An 18,825-nucleotide genomic window follows, 5' to 3' on the forward strand; every position below is an offset into this window, starting at 1 on the left:
ATCCCCGGCCCTCCCCTCCCTCTCTCCCCCTCCACCTCACTCACATACACTCTCCTCATCAGTCTCTCACTCTACATTCCCTCCACATGGCCAAACCACCCCAGTGTGCTTCTCCTAATGCTTCCTATCACATCCACATCCACACCACAATGCTCCTCCATATCCTCACCAGTCAGTCTGTCTCTCAATATGACTCCACAGGCTCCCCTCAAACAACTCACCTCCACTGCTCTCACTCCCGACCTGTGTCCCTCTAACAACGTCCAAGCTCCACCTCCACACGTTAGAGTTGGTATCACAATAGTGTCATGTAATAACTTTTTCACTTCCATGCTCACTTCCCTGTTTCTTATCACTGCTTTCAAGGAACCAGCAACCCCTCTTCCTGGTTGTATCCTTTCAAGCACTTCACCCTCCAAACTTCCATCCTTACTCATCACACTACCCAAGTATACACATACATACATACATATATATATATATATATATATATATATATATATATATATACATAGATAGATAGATATTATTATTATTATAATAATAAGCTCATCTTTTGTTTTTCAGAAGTTTCAGTTCTTCCTACGGAATTCATTGGTGCTTGACACTCATTCACACTTTTAAAATTACAAGTATGAAGTCACTCATAAACAGTACAGAAAGTGACAGAAATAAACAACATCTCTCCCCATATCATAGCTTCTTGAAAAGAGAAAGGCTTTGTGCTGCCCTGTAAAAGACCCAACAGAAGTCAGATGCCTCAAGAATAATGGCAGTTTATTACTGTATATAACCTAGATGCTGTGCAGAGAAAGGTGACTGATAAAGAGCTGTGTGTGTTTCCCTAGTTGTATTTACCTAGTTGCAGTATACAGGATTTGAGCTTTACGCACATTGTCCTGTCTATATTTTATCATTCATCATTCATTCATCATCTAATCCAGTGTTGCCTTATGAAAAGTATAGGAACCTGGGGCTAGGCAAGTTGGCCCTGGTATTTAAGATGAGAGTGACCAGCTTCACTCATCCCTGATTGGCATTACGTAAACAATAAACCCCAACCATCCCTCGGATATAAACCTGCACCGGCTCAATCCGACTGAAGTGCCTTAATTACCCACCAAACCACAAGGTGACATAAGTTGGTAATATGGTTACTACCCAGTGTAGTAAATGGTTTCCTGGTGTACAGGAAACCATCTGGCTTGTCACTCAGTGTAGAGTCACCCATAGGCAGAAGGAAGAGGAGAGAATGAAGGAATGAAAGACAGAAGGGGAGTGTAAAGTTACCAGTAGTCAGATGGAAGACGAAAGAAGGAAGGAAGAGAGGAAAGGGCAGACATATGAAAGCAGCACTACATCGAGTGAGTGGATGGTGAACGCCCATCCAATTGTACTTTCAAACACACGGATGATCTTTGCTTGCACCACCTCCTCTTCCAAACTGTACCAAATATCTATACTGTACTTCTATTTGGAAAACTAAATTTTTTCACATCACTTAAACACCTACTCTTCTTCAGTTTACATTTTTGTCCTTTTGTTTTCCCATCATCATCCACAAACAGATCTTCCCTATCTACCTTTACCATTTTTCTAACAATTTTATTCACTGCAGTCAAATCTTCTCGTTCTCTCTCTCTCACTGAGCATTGGTAACTTCAGCTTCTTCAGTCTCTCTTCATAAGATAATTCTCTCAAACTTGGTAGCATCCTAGTCACCATCCTCTGTACCTTTTCCAATGTTCTTACATGCTTCTTCAAATGTGGTGACCATATCACTACCACATATTCTAATTTCGGTTGAATCATGGACAAAATTATCTCTCTCAACATTTCCTCATCCAGAAAGCTGAAAGCCACCCTCATACTGCCTATCAATCTAAATGTCCCTCCAATTACCTTATTTATATGCTTCTCTGGTGATAAATTATCCTGTATGGTCATTCCCACATCTTTCTCTTCCCTTGCTTTGCTGATCCTCTCTCTTCCCATTTCATACTCATAACTAGGTCTTTTGTCATTGATTCCTATTTCTAGGACATGACTTTTTTTTTTTTTTCCCAACTATATTTCCGATGCCTGGCTCCAACTGTACAACTTATCAACTTATAATCATTCTGCACAACTGTCACCATTCTGGATTCACTTCATAATTTGTGCATTACTTGCAAACACATTCATACAACCGCTTAAGCCTTCTGACATATCATTTACACAGATCAAAAACATAACTGAACCTCGTGGCACTCCACTAGTCATACTTTTCCACTGAAAATACTTGTCTCTTATTACTAAATAATTTTCTAATAATTTTAGCACTTTCCCATTCACTCCTCCAACAGTTTTTGATTTCCACTGTAATGTTTTGTGCGGCACCCTATTAACCCCTAGGCGCTGGTCCACGTCATATGACGTGTTGGTAGAGGCCTAAGGTCCCCGTCATATGACGTTTTAATTTTTCACAGGCATGTTTGAACTTAGTAGTGCACTATATGGACTCAGAGTATTGTCCCAGCATGGCTGGTGAGCGGGGTATTGCTGGCCGGCCGGGGAGAGGGGGTGGGGGTGTGGGTTTCAGCCCAGCAGTGAGGAGGGCTGTGGTGGAGGGTGGTGGGAGGCCAGCGTAGGGAGAGTGTGGCCTTGGAACCAGCTGATACTCGTTCAGGGTTGGGGTAGGGGTCGGGAGGGGTGGGGTGGTGGGGAAGGCTACTAGGGGACCCTGAGGGGTGTGGGGGAGAGTGTATGAGTGTTTAAGTACACTTGTACTGACCATAGCCAGACTTTTGGGAGTATCATACTGTCAAAGCGTTACTAAAAACAGTGAAATAATGTGCAAATAGTGTATAAATAATAGTGAATAAATAAAAAGACATAAATTTGTTAGAAAATAAGTATCATGGAAAACATAAAATAAGCCAATTTTTATTAGTTACTTTCTTGTGTTTTTTTGCTGTTTTAGTTGTAATATTGTGTTCATACGGCATTGTGAATTAGTGAGAGAAACAGATACACTCAACACTTATTTTGGCGCGAGGTAATCATCCCTTTTCCCTCCACCAATATCGCCAACACACCACCGCAACCTTGAACATGCTCAACCCAGCTGCCACACACCGGCTCCCTCACACCACACCACCACCTCCAAATCGCCAACAGAGAATAAGTACGCACTTTTTATGTGTTTTTTGTCATTTGTGATTGATTTGGGGGGGGGGGGGATTATCCTGAAAATAACCCGGTTCTGGGACATAAATAGGTCAACCCATGCCCGGCGCCTACGGATTAAACTCCTTCTTCAAATCCAGGTAGAAACAAACTCCTTCTTCAAATCCAGGTAGAAACAAACTCCTTCTTCAAATCCAGGTAGAAACAAACTCCTTCTTCAAATCCAGGTAGAAACAATCAACCAAGCCTTCTCTTTCCTGTATGATATCCACCACTCTGTTATAAAACCTTAGCAGGTTTCTAACAAAAGACAGGCCTTCAATGAAATAAAATTGTTGTGCTGTTATTACCTTGTTTTCTTCTAGGAACTTAATCCACCCTTTTCTGATAATTTTTTCATAAAATTTGCAAACAATGCTGGTGAGGGATAATTTAGTGGATCTTCTTTATCACCTCCTATACAGTATAAATTGGTACTATATTTGCCCTTCTCCAGGGTACTGGTAACTCTCCTGTGTTCAATGAACATTTAATGATACCATAAATTGGCTGCAGCAGCTGATCTGCACATTCTTTTAATATCCATTCATCAATGCCATCTAGCCCCATGGCCTTTCTCATATCTAATTTCTTTGTCATTGTGCCATTTCACTGCTATCAACTACTATCTCAGCTAACTGCTTAGTTTTCCCTTCTTCACTTGCATTAATTCATCTCGATTTAAAAATACTGAATGTAGCCTCTTGTTCATTATCTCACTGATATCCTCATTCTTATCATATATCACTTCCCCACCTCTCAGTCTCACTATGGCATCCCTTATTTCATTTTGCCACTTACAAATCTGTAGAACAATTTTGGTTCCTTCTTAACCCCTAAAGTATGAATGAATTTATACATCTGAAAAAGTACACATAACTCTTATATGACTAATAGTTAATGCAATGCTGTACTGACCCTCAAAGAACATCAAAAATAAAACCTGTTAAGCCATATGTATAGCGAGAGAAAAAATACTGGACCAAAGTAAAGTTGGTTTTTACCCACCAGAAAATGTATACAGTACAGTAATCCCTCGTTATACGATGGGGCTCCGTTCCTGAAAACCCCATCATATAGCAAGCCCATTATAACATGGAGTCAATGGGGATACGTTCCCAGACCTGCCTAAACTCTCACATAAACACACCGTAGCACTCATATACATGAAATATCCTTATGATTAAACATTTAAAGTAACATAATAAAGAATAAAGAGGAAAAAACATGAAAACTACAGTGTACAGCAGTTACCTTTACTGAAGCAAGTAGGGTTGTTGATGTGGTTCTGAGTGAATTCGCCGTGAAGTCAATTTGCCGTCAAAATAAGGACGATTCCTCGTCATTCTTACTTATTATTGATTAACTGATACTTTAATACCTAATTTTCAGGGGGATCTATCAAAGTCCATGTTCATTCCATAGCATAAGCTCTGGATATCATTTATAAGTTGCACTTTTAGACAAAAATTAACTTGTTTCTACCTCGCTGTAGTTGACTTTGAATTATATTCTAGCGTCCCCATAGCTGTCTTCATTAATTTCCATTGGTATTAAAACATCCTGGGTATATTTTAAAACACGACTTTGAAGAGGTACAAGTATTCAAAAACTAGTGTACGTGCTAAATAAACTGATATGTAAATAAACGACGGGGAAACGTCCTGACGGCGAAAAGTCCTGATGGCGAATTGTCCTGAAACGTTTATATAGACGTAATATGAAGATTATTGTATAATTCCAAAGTATGTCGATCGTTCACTTAAGGTCATTAGGCATTTATATAAATGCCAATGTCTCCTATGTAGCTTTATGTTAAACGATGAAGGAAAGATCGTAAATCGCCTGATTCACGTCACAATATATTTATATTTTTTTCAGTTAATACCCATTATTTGATGCCATATTTTACATTTATTATAAAAACAATAAACCACCATCACATTTATCCATCCATCCATCCATTGCCAGACGCCACGTATCCCAAATGGGGTGGCCAAGGGCTTAGAGTTAATTGTTTTACAGGGAGGGGCACCAATCCTCCACCAACCCCACTTGACACGTAGGGATGCCAACAGCATCTGGTGTTCCCAGGCGGTCACCCATCCAAGTACTAACCAGACCCAACGTTGCTTAACTTCGCTGATCGGATGGGAAGCGGTGTACTCAACGTGGCATGGCCGTTGGCATTTATAACTCATGTAATTAAAAAACTAGTGTACTTCCTACATAAAATGATATGTATATAAATGACGGGGAATCGTCCTGACGGCAAGTTGACTTGACAGTGAATTGTCCTGATTCCGAAGCTAAGGGACAGTAAGGGCCTCAGTCACCTCACAACCCTCACTCATCACCGTCAGAAATGGCTGGCTAGGCAGGGCCGGCTGATGAGTGTGTGTTGTTCAGCGCCAACCGTGTGGGGACATTTGCATTGCGTTCACTCATTTGCTGTTCACTTAGCCACGGATGATCCATTGTTGTAGAGAATCGTTCCCATCATATAGCGAGTGTAGGGTACTAAAATGTCAACATCGTATAAGCGAACTATCGTATAAAGAGGCATTGTATAACGAGGGGTTACTGTATTTCACTTTCATTTGTCTAATGGTTATCACACAATCAACCGTGGAAAAAAAAAAAAAAAAAAAAAAAGGTACTCCTCGCTATAAGCGAGAATGAGATGTTCTTGAGAAATAAAGGGGAATATTGAAGTGGAGGGAGTGTGGGGGGGGCATCAGGAGAGGAGGAAAGAGGGGGAATATACCTGCCAAACACAGCCAATATGGTCTAGAGGGGGTATGGGAGGTAGTTTGGGAAGGAGGGGACAGAGGACAGGATCCAATGGGACAGAGGGAGGTGGAGAGATGGCCTGGGGGGGGGGGGCCCACATAGTGCTGTATATCGGCAAGCAAAAGTCGATTAATGTTGGTATGGGTATGGGTTGACTGCCGAAATGTTGAAAGCCTCAGGAGATATAGGGGTTAGGTTAGCCACTGACCTGATAAATATGATTATATACGAGTGTGTTGTCCCAGATGATTGGTCTAAGAGTGTAATTGTAAATGTGTATAAAGGGAAGGGTGATGCCCTGGAAAGAGGAAATTATAGAGGTATAAAGCTTTCAGATCAGATAATAAAGGTTATGGAAAGAGTTCTAGAAGGTATGATTAAAGAAAGAGTGAATATTAATGAGATGCAGTTTGGGTTTATGGCAGGCAGGAGGACCACTGATGCCACATTCATTGTTCGACAGCTTCAGGAAAAATATATTGGGAAGAAAAGGGATCTGTATTTTGTTTTTGTTGATTTGGAAAAGGCCTTTGACAAAGTCCCTAGAGACGTGGTGAAGTGGGCAATGAGAAAGCCTGGCTTGGAGGAGTGGCTGGTTAGGGTGGTTATGGCTATGTACAGTAAAAGCTCGATTAACTGGCATCCAACGCATCAGCACATCGGTATAACCAGAACACAAATTTGATCTGGCATGGGATCAAAATTTTTTCAGATACCGGTTGTCGCCGATTCAAATCACCCGTGCTCCACCATCCTGATCCTGTTCCTTCCACCTCTTCAGCTCCTGACCCAGTTCCTTCCACTTCTTCAGCTCCTGACCCAGTTCCTTCCACCTCTTCAGCTCCTGACCCAGTTCCTTCCACTTCTTCAGCTCTTGACTTTGTTCCTTCCACTTCTTCTCCTCCACTGTCTGAATCCTCATCTCATGATCCTAATGATCCCCCTATAATTCTTGATTAGTTCTGTACAGTACAGGATGTATGCAGTTAAGTTCTTAAAATTATTTTGGCCTGCAACATATGCTAAATTTTCTTTAAATAATTTTTGGCAATGTTTGATGGTTTGTGTACAGTCCTGTACAATTTCTCTTGCTATCTTTTTTTGTGTATTGTAGTGTACCTGTACTGTATCTAATACTACATGATGTACTTTATGAAATAAAGCCCCAAGTTTGGTCCTATTTAATTTGTTTGACCTCCCAGAAAATTTCTAAGAGTAACAATCGGTTATCCGGAAAATTCCATATCCAGAATGGAAGAATCCCCATGCATTCTGGTTAATCAAGCTTTTACTGTATGTGGGTGCTCGCACCCCGGTAAGAATGAATGTAGATTTGAATAATGCGTTTTCCGTGAACGCTGGTGTGCATCAGGGGTCAGTTTTGAGTCTCATGTTGTTTATCATGGTACTTGAAGCCCTCTCATGTCACTTCAGAAACAGACTCCTGTGGGAGATGTTGTACGCTGATGATTTGGTGTTGATTGCAGAGAATGAAAGAGAGACAGAGGAAAGATTTAGGAAGTGGAGGATGGTATGGGGCACAAGGGCTTAAGGGTACATGTAGATAAAACAAAAGTGATGATATCTAGGGTTGGTGGCAGTACTGTCAAAGATGAGGGAGAGTGGCCATGTGCAGTTTGCCACAAGGGCATGGAAAGTAATTCCACCTTGTGCAGTGTTTGTGATAAATGGGTGCACAAGAGGTATCAGAGGCAGACTGCGAGATAATGCTGATTTTATGTGAGCGGCGTGTCGGGGAGAGCAGGTGGAGATTGTGAGGCGTGAAAGGATTGAACCTGCTGGTGAGTCTCTTGAGTGTGTGGAAGAGTTTTGTTATTTGGGGGACATGTTGTATGCTGGAGGTGTGACTGGAGCTAGCTCTGTGGCTAGGGTGAGAAGTGGTTGGAAGAAGTTCAGAGAGCTGTTGCTCTCCTGACACTGAGAGGACTTTCCCTATGTGCTAAGGGGTCTTTGTATGCAGTATGTGTTAGGAGTGTAATGCTGTACGGTAGTGAGACCTGGGCGGTAAAGGAGAAGGATATTTGTAGGCTCAGACATACAGAAATGACAATGATTAGGTGGATGTGCAATGCGCCCCTCTGTGCAAGGCCTGGGTTTACGATGGAAGAGTTGAGAGGTAGGAAGGGACTGGAGTGTATTGGTGTTGTGATGTGGAGAGGTAGATTGACGTGGTTTGGGCATGTGGAGAGGATGAGGGATGATAACTGGATGCAGAAGGTGAGAAGTGTTAACACTAGGGGTGGGGTTGAGGGGTAGACCGAGAAAGACGTGGGACGAGGTCACTAAGTGTAACCTCAGGGTTAAGGGACTGAACAGGGAGGCTGCAATAGATTGTGCAGCATGGAGTGCTGCCATTAGGTGACCAAGGCCGACGCATGCAAGCATGCTGGAGCCTTCAAAAATGAAATGAAACAAAACAATTAGAGAGGAAAAATTATCCGATAATGAACCGGAATCTTATTGGAATCAACTGAATGATGATAAAAAATGTCTGTTTTATATAATGACCCTAGACTAACACTTACTTCTCTACCATTTTAGGTGTGAACTAATGCTATAATGATAATTTTTCAGAGACATGGTCATATCCCACATTCTACTGACTGTCTTAACCCTCAGATGCAGGAATGGGTCTGGAGACCTGGCCAGTTTTTAAGTTGTCTGTTTCTCTTACTGTTTTGCAACTGGCTATTATTTCCTGGCTATGGCTGAGTTGCATAAAAACGTGTGTTTGTAAGTCACGGTTTTCTAACCCATGGCATGGTTCCAGCTCTGAACCAAAATTAGGAGAACCCAAGGTTATATGCTTAAAGCACAGATTTTCAGCGCCAAGGAGACGCATTTCTATTGAGATTTCCACGGCGCATTTCTTTGCTGCTAACCACAGCCATCAGCCATTCACAGGCAAGCATGACAAGCCAATCATAACCCTTCCCTGGTGGCAAGTGTTCACACTACTTCCCATCATTGTTTATTCCTGCACCACCCGCTGCGGGAGTGGCCACGAGTGTGGTATCTGAGGACTACCTGGCCCCTTTTTTTTTGTTGTTGTTCCATTACAGTACTTGCCCTTCCAGCATGAAATGATGCCACACCACAACTGGCTGAAGACCATTTGTGAAGTGGCACCGCTTCGGTTATCTCTACAGCAGACTGAGGGGTTCCTGTGGGAGGCTGAGGAGGAAGAAACAGGGCTGAGGCAGAAGCACCATAAGGCACCACCACACTCACCTCATGCTGAGAGGCCCTAGTTTGCCTCCAGCCTTGGAACCTCCACCCCTACCCCCACCCATTCCACTTAAGCATTTTTGCTGGTTGGAGTCAGGTAAGACTCTCTAATACTGTTTATTTAATGTTTAATATTCTTTATTCCCAGAAATACATGCAATGAATAATTATTGAAGTGTGTGCTAGTGTTTGTTGGTGACAAGTTGAGTGTAGGTAGGGTGATATGTGGCAACTTGGCAAAGAGGCCAGAACCATAAGTAATTTTTCCCATAAGCTACGTTATTTATAAACCACGGAATTTCTAAAGCACAGCAGTGGTCCAGAGCTATCTTGTCGCGGATTAGACGACTCGACTGTATTCTTCTAGAATTTATTTGTTACTTGAGTTAAATAAATTTTGAAAAATATCTGTTAGCAGAGAAGAAATAGAGGCATATTGACCCTTACCCCTAATTTCCAGAACCTGGGTCCAGAGGACCCTAGTTCCCTATAGTGTGTTTTCTCCTTCAACAATGATCAGGATATGCATGTAATTTATGAGAATATTAGCTTGCCTGGCACCAATATGCTTGTAATATATGAGAATGTTAGCTTGCCTGGCTATGCTTGTAATTTATGTGAATTTCCTTGACATGAGTGATTGTTGTTTGTCATATGTTGTGAATTGGATCATTCTCTTGATGGTATGCACTGACAACTGGTGGGAAATTAATAAACACACTTATGATTAGTAGTGGACAATAATGAAGTATCTCCTTCCATACAGAAAGTCAAAATAGAAAGATGAGTCACTGCCTGATGAAAAGATCCAGGAGCAGCTGCTTGATGGAATTTTAAATTCAGATGATGACTATGAGATTTCAGAAGCCAACGATCTTGACTATGAACCACAAACTAAATCTGCGCATTGTAGAAATGAACTACACACTCCTTTAAATTTGGGAGATTCTAGTTGAAGTAAAGAAAATGACACAAGATGAAGATGCAGAGGAGAAAAGAGATGTCACAGACGAGAATAGGGACGTCACAGAGGAGAACAGGGATGTTATCGAGACCAGCCGCAATGGTTCATACTGGTGTAAAGACCCTCCAGCTCAAAGCAGAACAGCAAGACACAACACTGTACAACAACGCATGGATGCTGTGCATGGAACAAATACATCTTCACCAAAAGATTTAGCAATTTGTTTGGTGTTGGTTGTCACGAATCAATTCGCGACATTTCCTTTTTGTGAGAAGCCACGAACTATTAGTGGAAAACTCACTGTGTATCGCTCAGTTAACCGTTTCTCTCTCCATTTCGGGGTATACTTTTCAAATAATTCGTCACTTTCAAAAGTGACCGATTTAATGCACGTCACTTAAGTGCGCTACTGAGCGATACAATTGTTTCTTTATCGTTCGCCTCTGCTTGCATAAACCGTTAACCACGCCTTCTTCCGGTGGCTCGTGCTTCCTGCCCATACATTATTTGAATTCAGTTTTGTGTTTGCTGTGACGGAGAAAGGGTCTGTGCTCAGAAGTGGAGAGGTCAGCTAGCACCCCAAGCTCCATTAGTACAGTTAATCCCAGCTCTCCCACCTTAGTGGTGATACACAGTATTCATCGACTGGTATTTCTTTTGTGTATTTTGTAGTTTAAGAGCTTAGTTAAGGTGTTTTTCCTAGGCGTAAGTATTTAGCTTCTGTGTGAGTGAGCGAGTCGTCCTCATTTAATTTGATTTGAAATGTAATGTTAAATTTATTTTTGAGATTAATAAATTTAACAGTTCTATTTCTTGAGCTTAATGTAGAGTAAATCTTGTTTCATTTCTCCATAATTAAGCTTATTTTCCATACAGCTCCTAGCTTGCATAAACGTTTGCTTTCATAACTGGTACTTACACCAGTCTTGTTGTATTAACTTAAAGTCCGTTGTGCCAGGAGTTAATGCATCAGCAAGAACCTGATGTTATTATTATTAGTATTAGTTATTTATTGTCAGGGGTGATGTAACTTTCTCCAGAGGCTAACAGTACAGTAATTCAGCAATTGTGAGTAATTAGTCTCTGCTGTGTACTGTTGAGAAAGTTTATAAATTCTCGTTCTTGAGAATCTTAGCAAGTCAGCGTAAAGTAATCGTTGCTTGATGTAGCAAGACAATCATTGTCTTTGCTCTTCAATATTAATATTATTATCAAATTAAATAATACTTAACCATTTATATCAAAATTATCGTGATATTATAAAAACCCCGTGACAATTGGCGACCTCATTCCAGGATATTAACTCCTAGCTCTAAAGCTATTCACGAGATAGTGCTCACTCATTCATATTTAGGTATTTATCATTAAAGTTTATAGGCACAAGCTTACTGGTGTTTACCCTTAATTTAGCAAGTGAATTTTGCTTTATCAATCCATAGAGTACTTAACTCTAGTTTATTCTTGGTAACGCCAGACGATTTTATTCGCTCCTGGGAAGTCGCCGTACCATTCTGTTTATTATTGAGTCTTCCCAGTAATTTACATTTTTGATTTATTCTTTGCCAGTTAACTAGATAAGACTGGTCACCACTAGCTTGTGTCTGTACTCTTTACTTTTGTTTATTAGTATTCGTCGCTAAGCAGTCAGTACTCAATTTCGGTTTGCTTAATAAATTAGCGCCATGGCTACTACTGTATTTTTACAGGAAGCCAAAGATATGGGTCTTTCGGACCCAACCGAAATTAAAGAGTATATACTCTCACGGCATAATCAGGAACAGCAGCGCGAGAAAGATGCTCGTGAAGAGCGTAGGATTCAGCGAATCTGAGCGGAGAACAGCTGTGAATACGAGCAGAAACAACGCGAGCTCGAGTTAGAAAGAGCGAGAACAGCGAATACGAGCGTGAACAACGCGAGCGAGAACGAGAACATGAACGTGCCGAACGTGAGGCACGAGAAAAACATGAACTTGAAATGATGAAGCTCAAGCGAGATTCCTTGGCTTCAGACACGTCTGGTGCAGTTGGTCAAAGCTCCACGAGCGTTCCCCCTGCACATGTCCTGGCGACCCCACGCATCAAGCTTCCTTCATACAAGGAAAGCGGCGAATCCGAGCCGTACATAGCTGCTTTTGAGGACATGGCAGACTTATATCAACTGGATGAGGCAGCTAAGCGGCTTCAGTTTCTTAGCCTATTTGAGGGCCCTGCCCTCGATATTCTCCACAGAATTCGTGGAGACAATCTCACATATGAGATGATGAAAGCTGCACTCATTAAGGCGTATGGTCTCACAGTAGACGACGCCAAAGTTCAGTTCATGCGAGCTTGTCTCCAAGACAAGGAGACAGCTGTTCAGTTCCTTGATCGTCTCACAGCTTACTTAAATGAGTGGATGGAGAAAGATGAAACTCCTTCCACGCGTGAGGATAATTGACCTTATGCTGCGTACACAGCTAGAGAGGTCGTGGCCTGCTGAGCTCATAGCACAGCTTAAGATCTGCCAGGTGAAAGATGCCAGCCAAATGGCAGAGAAGGCTGACGCATTCTTTACTGCATACGGGTATCAAGCTCGTAAGCAAAACACCTGGAGCAGAAAAGATACTGCTAAGTCTGGGAAGCCGTCTCAGACTGAATCCCAGCACCAAGGCCGTTCTCAGAGTAATGGTCAAGGTCCAAGCAAACCACAGAAGGACCAGGGGCAAAACACTCAGAAATCTGAGTGGAAGCGGTACAACAAGCACCCCAACCAGCAGCAGTATCAGCCACGCAACCGACAGTCGGGACAAACTTTTTCACCACCAGCTCAAAAGAGGCAGGAGCGAATGCAGCCTTCATTCCTCAGCAGCAGCCTGGTGGTCACGTCCCTACCAGTGGGGGTAATTCCCCACAGTTCACTAGTCCCACAGTGACAGTGAACCCCCCTCCACAGATGGCCAATGTTCCATCTCCCCAATATAACCTTCAAGGCACAATGTTTGCCACATCAATTCAGCAGCCTCATGAGTGGCTAGCTGCTTCCTCCACAGGCCCTCCCACAGGTGACAGTACCTTCCTTGTTCAGCCAGGGTTTGTGGGAGGCATTCCTGTGAAGGTCCTGAGAGACAATGGTTCCTCAGGTTGCTCTGTTAAGCAGAGTTTAGTTCGGCCTGAGCAGTATACAGGTCGACAGATCCATGCAAAGCTTATTGATGGATCAGTGAGATTGTTCCCTGAGGCATGTATCCAGGTGGCATCTCCATTTTATACTGGTATGACACTTGCAGTTGTCATGCCAGAGCCTCTATTTGACTTAATAGTAGGCAATATTAATGGAGTCAAGGATAGTTGCTCCGATGGCGCTACTCAGACTTCGGCTGCTGCGGTGACACGAGCCATGACTGAGGCTCCAGACTGTGTCACCCCAGTGATCATTGAATTGCCGCAAGATCTGATGTGCAGTCAACTTGTTGTGCAAGAACAACATTCTGACCCGACACTTGCTACCGTGCGGAACAAACAAAAGGGTCGAGTGATAAAGTATTCACGGGGAGGTCGAGCCAAGTTCCTTCGCAAACAAGGACGGCTCTACCGTGAGTCACGAACACCCGAGGGCGAGGTTCGACTGCAGTTTGTCGGTCCCGCCAAGTACCGCCTAGCAGTGTTACAATGGGGTCATTGTTCAGTCTCAGGAGGTCACATGGGCAAAAGGAAGACCCAGGGCCGTATCCGAGCTGACTTTTTCTGGCCAGGGATGGGACGGGACATAGATAGTTTTGTCCGTTCTTGCAGTGTGTGCCAAAGTATCACCACTAATCAGGGACATGCCCTTCCTGTGCCATTTGTAACTACACCTGTAATCTCTGAGTCAGTTGAGAGACAGGGTAGTGGTGAAGTGGGTTCAGACCTGACGTCTCGCCCATGGGCCCCACAGGACACATTATGTCCAGGGCCTGTACATACATATTATGTACCATAGGTTAAGGGGGAAGTTGAGAGGCGACTTGAGGCTATGGAAGACCCAAGTTTGCACAAGGATTCTCAGCTTCCCGGTACTAATATAAGTATTGTAGGTTAAGGGGGAAGTTCGAGAGAGAACTCCGCAGAGGCGACTTGAGGCTATGGAAGACCCAAGTTTGCACAAGGATTCTCAGCTTCCCAATACTAATATAGTATTGTAGGTTAAGGGGGAAGTTCGAGAGAGAACTCCGCAGAGGCGACTTGAGGCTATGGAAGACCCAAGTTTGCACAAGGATTCTCAGCTTTCCGGTACTAATATAAGTATTGTATTGTAGGTTAAGGGGGAAGAGAGAACTCCGCAGAGGCGACTTGAGGCTATGGAAGACCCAAGTTTGCACAAGGATTCTCAGCTTCCCGATATTAATATAAGTACTGTAGGTTAAGGCACAGGTTGAGGACCCGTGTGTGGTTCGAGGCTATGGAAGACCCGAGTTTGCACAGGGATTCTCAACTTGCCGACCATAATCGTGTGCAATAATTAATGGCGACCTCGAGTGTACTTTTCATAGCATGTACTGACTGCTAGCCAGAGAGAGTAATTGTAACATAATAAGAATTTTGTCTCATTGACACTTTTGATGCTCCACCTTAATTGGTTTTGCAGGTTCAGCAATGGGTGTAGCAGTTTTGCTGTTGGGCCAGCTGATCGTCTGCACACGCTGCCGCCTCTTCTCCTCTGCCTTCGTCGTCGCCATATTATTTACTGTGTCATTTTACACGTAGGTACAGTTACACTACAACTGTCACACCTACACCGCGTATTACATACACCACGCTACACAACAATTAGTTGTCAGTGTAAATGTAGCAATTTTCGCTCAGTTTGACCTGAGTACAGGATTTTCACCGTCGTCACGGAGTTTTTCCCTCAAGCTTGCTTCTATTAACGTAAATACGAGGTTTTTCACTCACTGGCGACTGCGATTTTCTCCTGTAGCAGGATAGCACACACACCACAGTGTGAATCTTGTGTGACTGAGTTAGGATTTATATGTATGTATATTGAAATCTTTCTTCTGAAGGAAGAAAGATTTAATTTTCATGGGGCGTAATGTCACGAATCAATTCGCGACATTTCCTTTTTGTGAGAAGCCACGAACTATTAGTGGAAAACTCACTGTGTATCGCTCAGTTAACCGTTTCTCTCTCCATTTCGGGGTATACTTTTCAAATAATTCGTCACTTTCAAAAGTGACCGATTTAATGCACGTCACTTAAGTGCGCTACTGAGCGATACAATTGTTTCTTTATCGTTCGCCTCTGCTTGCATAAACCGTTAACCACGCCTTCTTCCGGTGGCTCGTGCTTCCTGCCCATACATTATTTGAATTCAGTTTTGTGTTTGCTGTGACGGAGAAAGGGTCTGTGCTCAGAAGTGGAGAGGTCAGCTAGCACCCCAAGCTCCATTAGTACAGTTAATCCCAGCTCTCCCACCTTAGTGGTGATACACAGTATTCATCGACTGGTATTTCTTTTGTGTATTTTGTAGTTTAAGAGCTTAGTTAAGGTGTTTTTCCTAGGCGTAAGTATTTAGCTTCTGTGTGAGTGAGCGAGTGCGTCTCATTTAATTTGATTTGAAATGTAATGTTAAATTTATTTTTGAGATTAATAAATTTAACAGTTCTATTTCTTGAGCTTAATGTAGAGTAAATCTTGTTTCATTTCTCCATAATTAAGCTTATTTTCCATACAGCTCCTAGCTTGCATAAACGTTTGCTTTCATAACTGGTACTTACACCAGTCTTGTTGTATTAACTTAAAGTCCGTTGTGCCAGGAGTTAATGCATCAGCAAGAACCTGATGTTATTATTATTAGTATTAGTTATTTATTGTCAGGGGTGATGTAACTTTCTCCAGAGGCTAACAGTACAGTAATTCAGCAATTGTGAGTAATTAGTCTCTGCTGTGTACTGTTGAGAAAGTTTATAAATTCTCGTTCTTGAGAATCTTAGCAAGTCAGCGTAAAGTAATCGTTGCTTGATGTAGCAAGACAATCATTGTCTTTGCTCTTCAATATTAATATTATTATCAAATTAAATAATACTTAACCATTTATATCAAAATTATCGTGATATTATAAAAACCCCGTGACATTGGTAATGAATGGTGATGGATGGAATATCTCAAATTTTTTGTATACTGATGATGCACTACTACTTCCAAATACTGGACAAGAACTTGGTAGACTGATGCAGAGTTTTGTTGATGTCTGTGAGCATCTTGCCTTGAGAGTAAATGTAGAAAAGAGTAAAGTGATGGTTACTGAGAGAAAAGGTGACTCCTAGTGTGATGTTACAGTGAATGAAGAGAGACCGGAATTGGTGAGAGAGTCCAAACACCTGGGTAAAGTGACAGAAAAAGACAGGAAAACGTGCAAAAGAAGTGGAAAGTAGAGAGACACAAGGAAGGAAAGTAGCTTGTGCAATGAAGGCCTTGAAAAGAATATGAGGTTGGAGTGTTGCAGCTGCATGAGGCTTACATGAAGCAGTGTTAATGCCAACTTTAACATATGGAAGTGAGACTATGGTGTGGCATGAAAATGAAAAGTCAAGAGTGAAAGCAGAGGAGATGAGACTGCTGAGGAATGTATGTGGAATACAGAGAGTGAACAGGACACAAAATAATGTGATTCATGAAAGATGTGGTGTGAAAAAGTCTGTGGACACCTGAACTGAAGAGAGTGTACTGGGATTGTATGGTCATGTGGCGAGAATGGATAACAACAGAGTGGTGAATAAGGAATATCTGGGTGAATTTTAAGGAGGGAGGAGGCAAGGTAGGCCAAAGAAAAGGTGGAGGGATATGGTGGATGGGTGTGTGAAGAAGAGAGGTATGGAAGTTGGTGAGGCTAGGGGACTGACAAGAGATTGAGCTGGTTGGATGAATGTTGTAAGAAAAAGTGCATGATCAGGGATTTGGCACCTCTTTTTAATGAAACAGCGTGCAGACTGACTCTATCAGATACATTTATATGAAGCTACAGAATGTGGTGAATGTTTTTGGCATATCAGATAGAGTTAGGATTCCAAGGGCTTGAATGATGAGTGAATGGAAGCATGGCCCATTGGGGTGGGCAAACTTGAGCTGTCTGGACGTTGCTACTCCTCACCCTGTCCTAGGGTGGGAAAAGAGGTCCAGTTGATTCTGCTGCTTATGATTTAAAGGTTAGTGTCAACGCTAAATTAATGATTGGGTTGAAACGGAGCAACCTGAGGTTGCACTAGTCATAAAGGAGAGAGAGTAGGCAGCACCTGGGTAAACTAAATGACCAAGTTATATAGAAATTAAAAATCCTTTGTAAATACAGAAATTTGGATAATGGTACATGAACAAGTTCTTACGTGCTTCCCATTTCTTTAATCTATTGATTCTTCCTATCTCCTGATGCAACCTGCCTACAAGTCCCTATCTTTTTCCTTCATACCTACCATTCATCCTTCCCTCCTCCTACCTACCTCTGCAAGGGCATGTTTTCAAGTGCTGTGAGTGTGACCTCATGACAGACAAATCCGGCCAGTGCTTGGATGAGGGAGTCTTTGCTGTCTGCATACACAATCCGCTGGTCACAGAAATGCAAGGCCAGGAACTCCCCAACATTGGTCAGTAATCTTTTGTAGCCTGTGGGAGAACGTAACTGTTATAATAAATATATTTTCAGATGCTGTGAGGAAATATTCATCTGTAACACTAGAGTAATACCAAATAAATACAAACATACATAAAGATGGGAAGGTAATGGAGGTGAAATGAACGACAGAGAATTGGGCTATGGTCCAAATGGATGGGCTACTGATCCCAGGCTGGGGGAGGGAACATTTATGTAGACTGGTATTTCACTAAAACAGTCTTTGTTGACCTACCACAAAACCAACAAACATGGCATTCTAACATCATTGCCAGTATCACCCTAACAGTCACTGGTGGGCAGCGCAAACGAAGAAGGATCTTGTGCAAGCGCAATGTACAATCCACAGTTCACTACCTTGTGCAATATGACAAATATTTAGTTTGCGCAATGCCGCAAAGCGCAAGCGCAAACCATTTGCATATATTTGTGGGAATTACTGTAAAATATTGAGATATTTACATAAAATAGCATACTTACTCCTCTCTTCCTATTTCTGCCATCTTTCCTGTCACTTCTTATTGCTTTTCTTTCCTTTACAGGTGGCTTTACATTGAATGACAAGCCAAATGGTTTCCTGTAAGCCAAGAAACCATTTACAACGCTGGGTGGTAACCATATAACCAAACCATACGTCTTCCTATGTGTCAACAAGTGGGTTGGTGGAGGGTTAGTGCCCCTCCCTGTAAAACAACCAACTCAAAGTCAAATGGCCACCTCTTACGGGATTATGGCATCTGGTAATAGATAGATAGATAGAATTTTATTTATTAATAGTTTCTATTATTTGTAATTTATGCAAGTGCACAATCTAATACTTAGCTTGCGCAATGTCTCTAAGCACTAGCGCAAACATTTGCATATATTTGTGGGAATTACTGTAAAATATTGCGATATTTAAACAAATTAGCATACTTACTTTTATTTATTATTATTCTATCTATCTATTTATTGCCAGACGCCTAAATCACGTAAGGGGTGGCAACTG

The 18,825-nt window shown here is 42.1% G+C and overlaps 1 protein-coding gene and 1 non-coding gene across 2 annotated transcripts in view; both read right to left on the bottom strand.

Annotated features, from left to right (window-relative positions):
- The window catches only part of LOC145402123 (E3 ubiquitin-protein ligase RNF123-like), a 168,422-nt gene that overhangs the window by 44,085 nt on the left and 105,512 nt on the right, over positions 1 to 18,825 (bottom strand). The window contains exon 18 of the mRNA XM_080274240.1: positions 17,668 to 17,830. Coding sequence (XP_080130366.1) covers positions 17,668 to 17,830 — 163 coding nt within the window. The remainder of the gene's footprint in view (positions 1 to 17,667; positions 17,831 to 18,825) is intronic.
- On the bottom strand, positions 5,277 to 5,395 carry LOC145402439 (5S ribosomal RNA). Its single transcript, XR_013897772.1, has one exon. It is a non-coding gene; the product is annotated as a 5S ribosomal RNA (ribosomal RNA).

This window comes from Coenobita brevimanus, chromosome 57, assembly GCF_032717465.1.
Source record: "Coenobita brevimanus isolate Jiangsu-jjx chromosome 57, ASM3271746v2, whole genome shotgun sequence".
NCBI classification, from domain to species: Eukaryota; Metazoa; Arthropoda; class Malacostraca; order Decapoda; family Coenobitidae; genus Coenobita; species Coenobita brevimanus.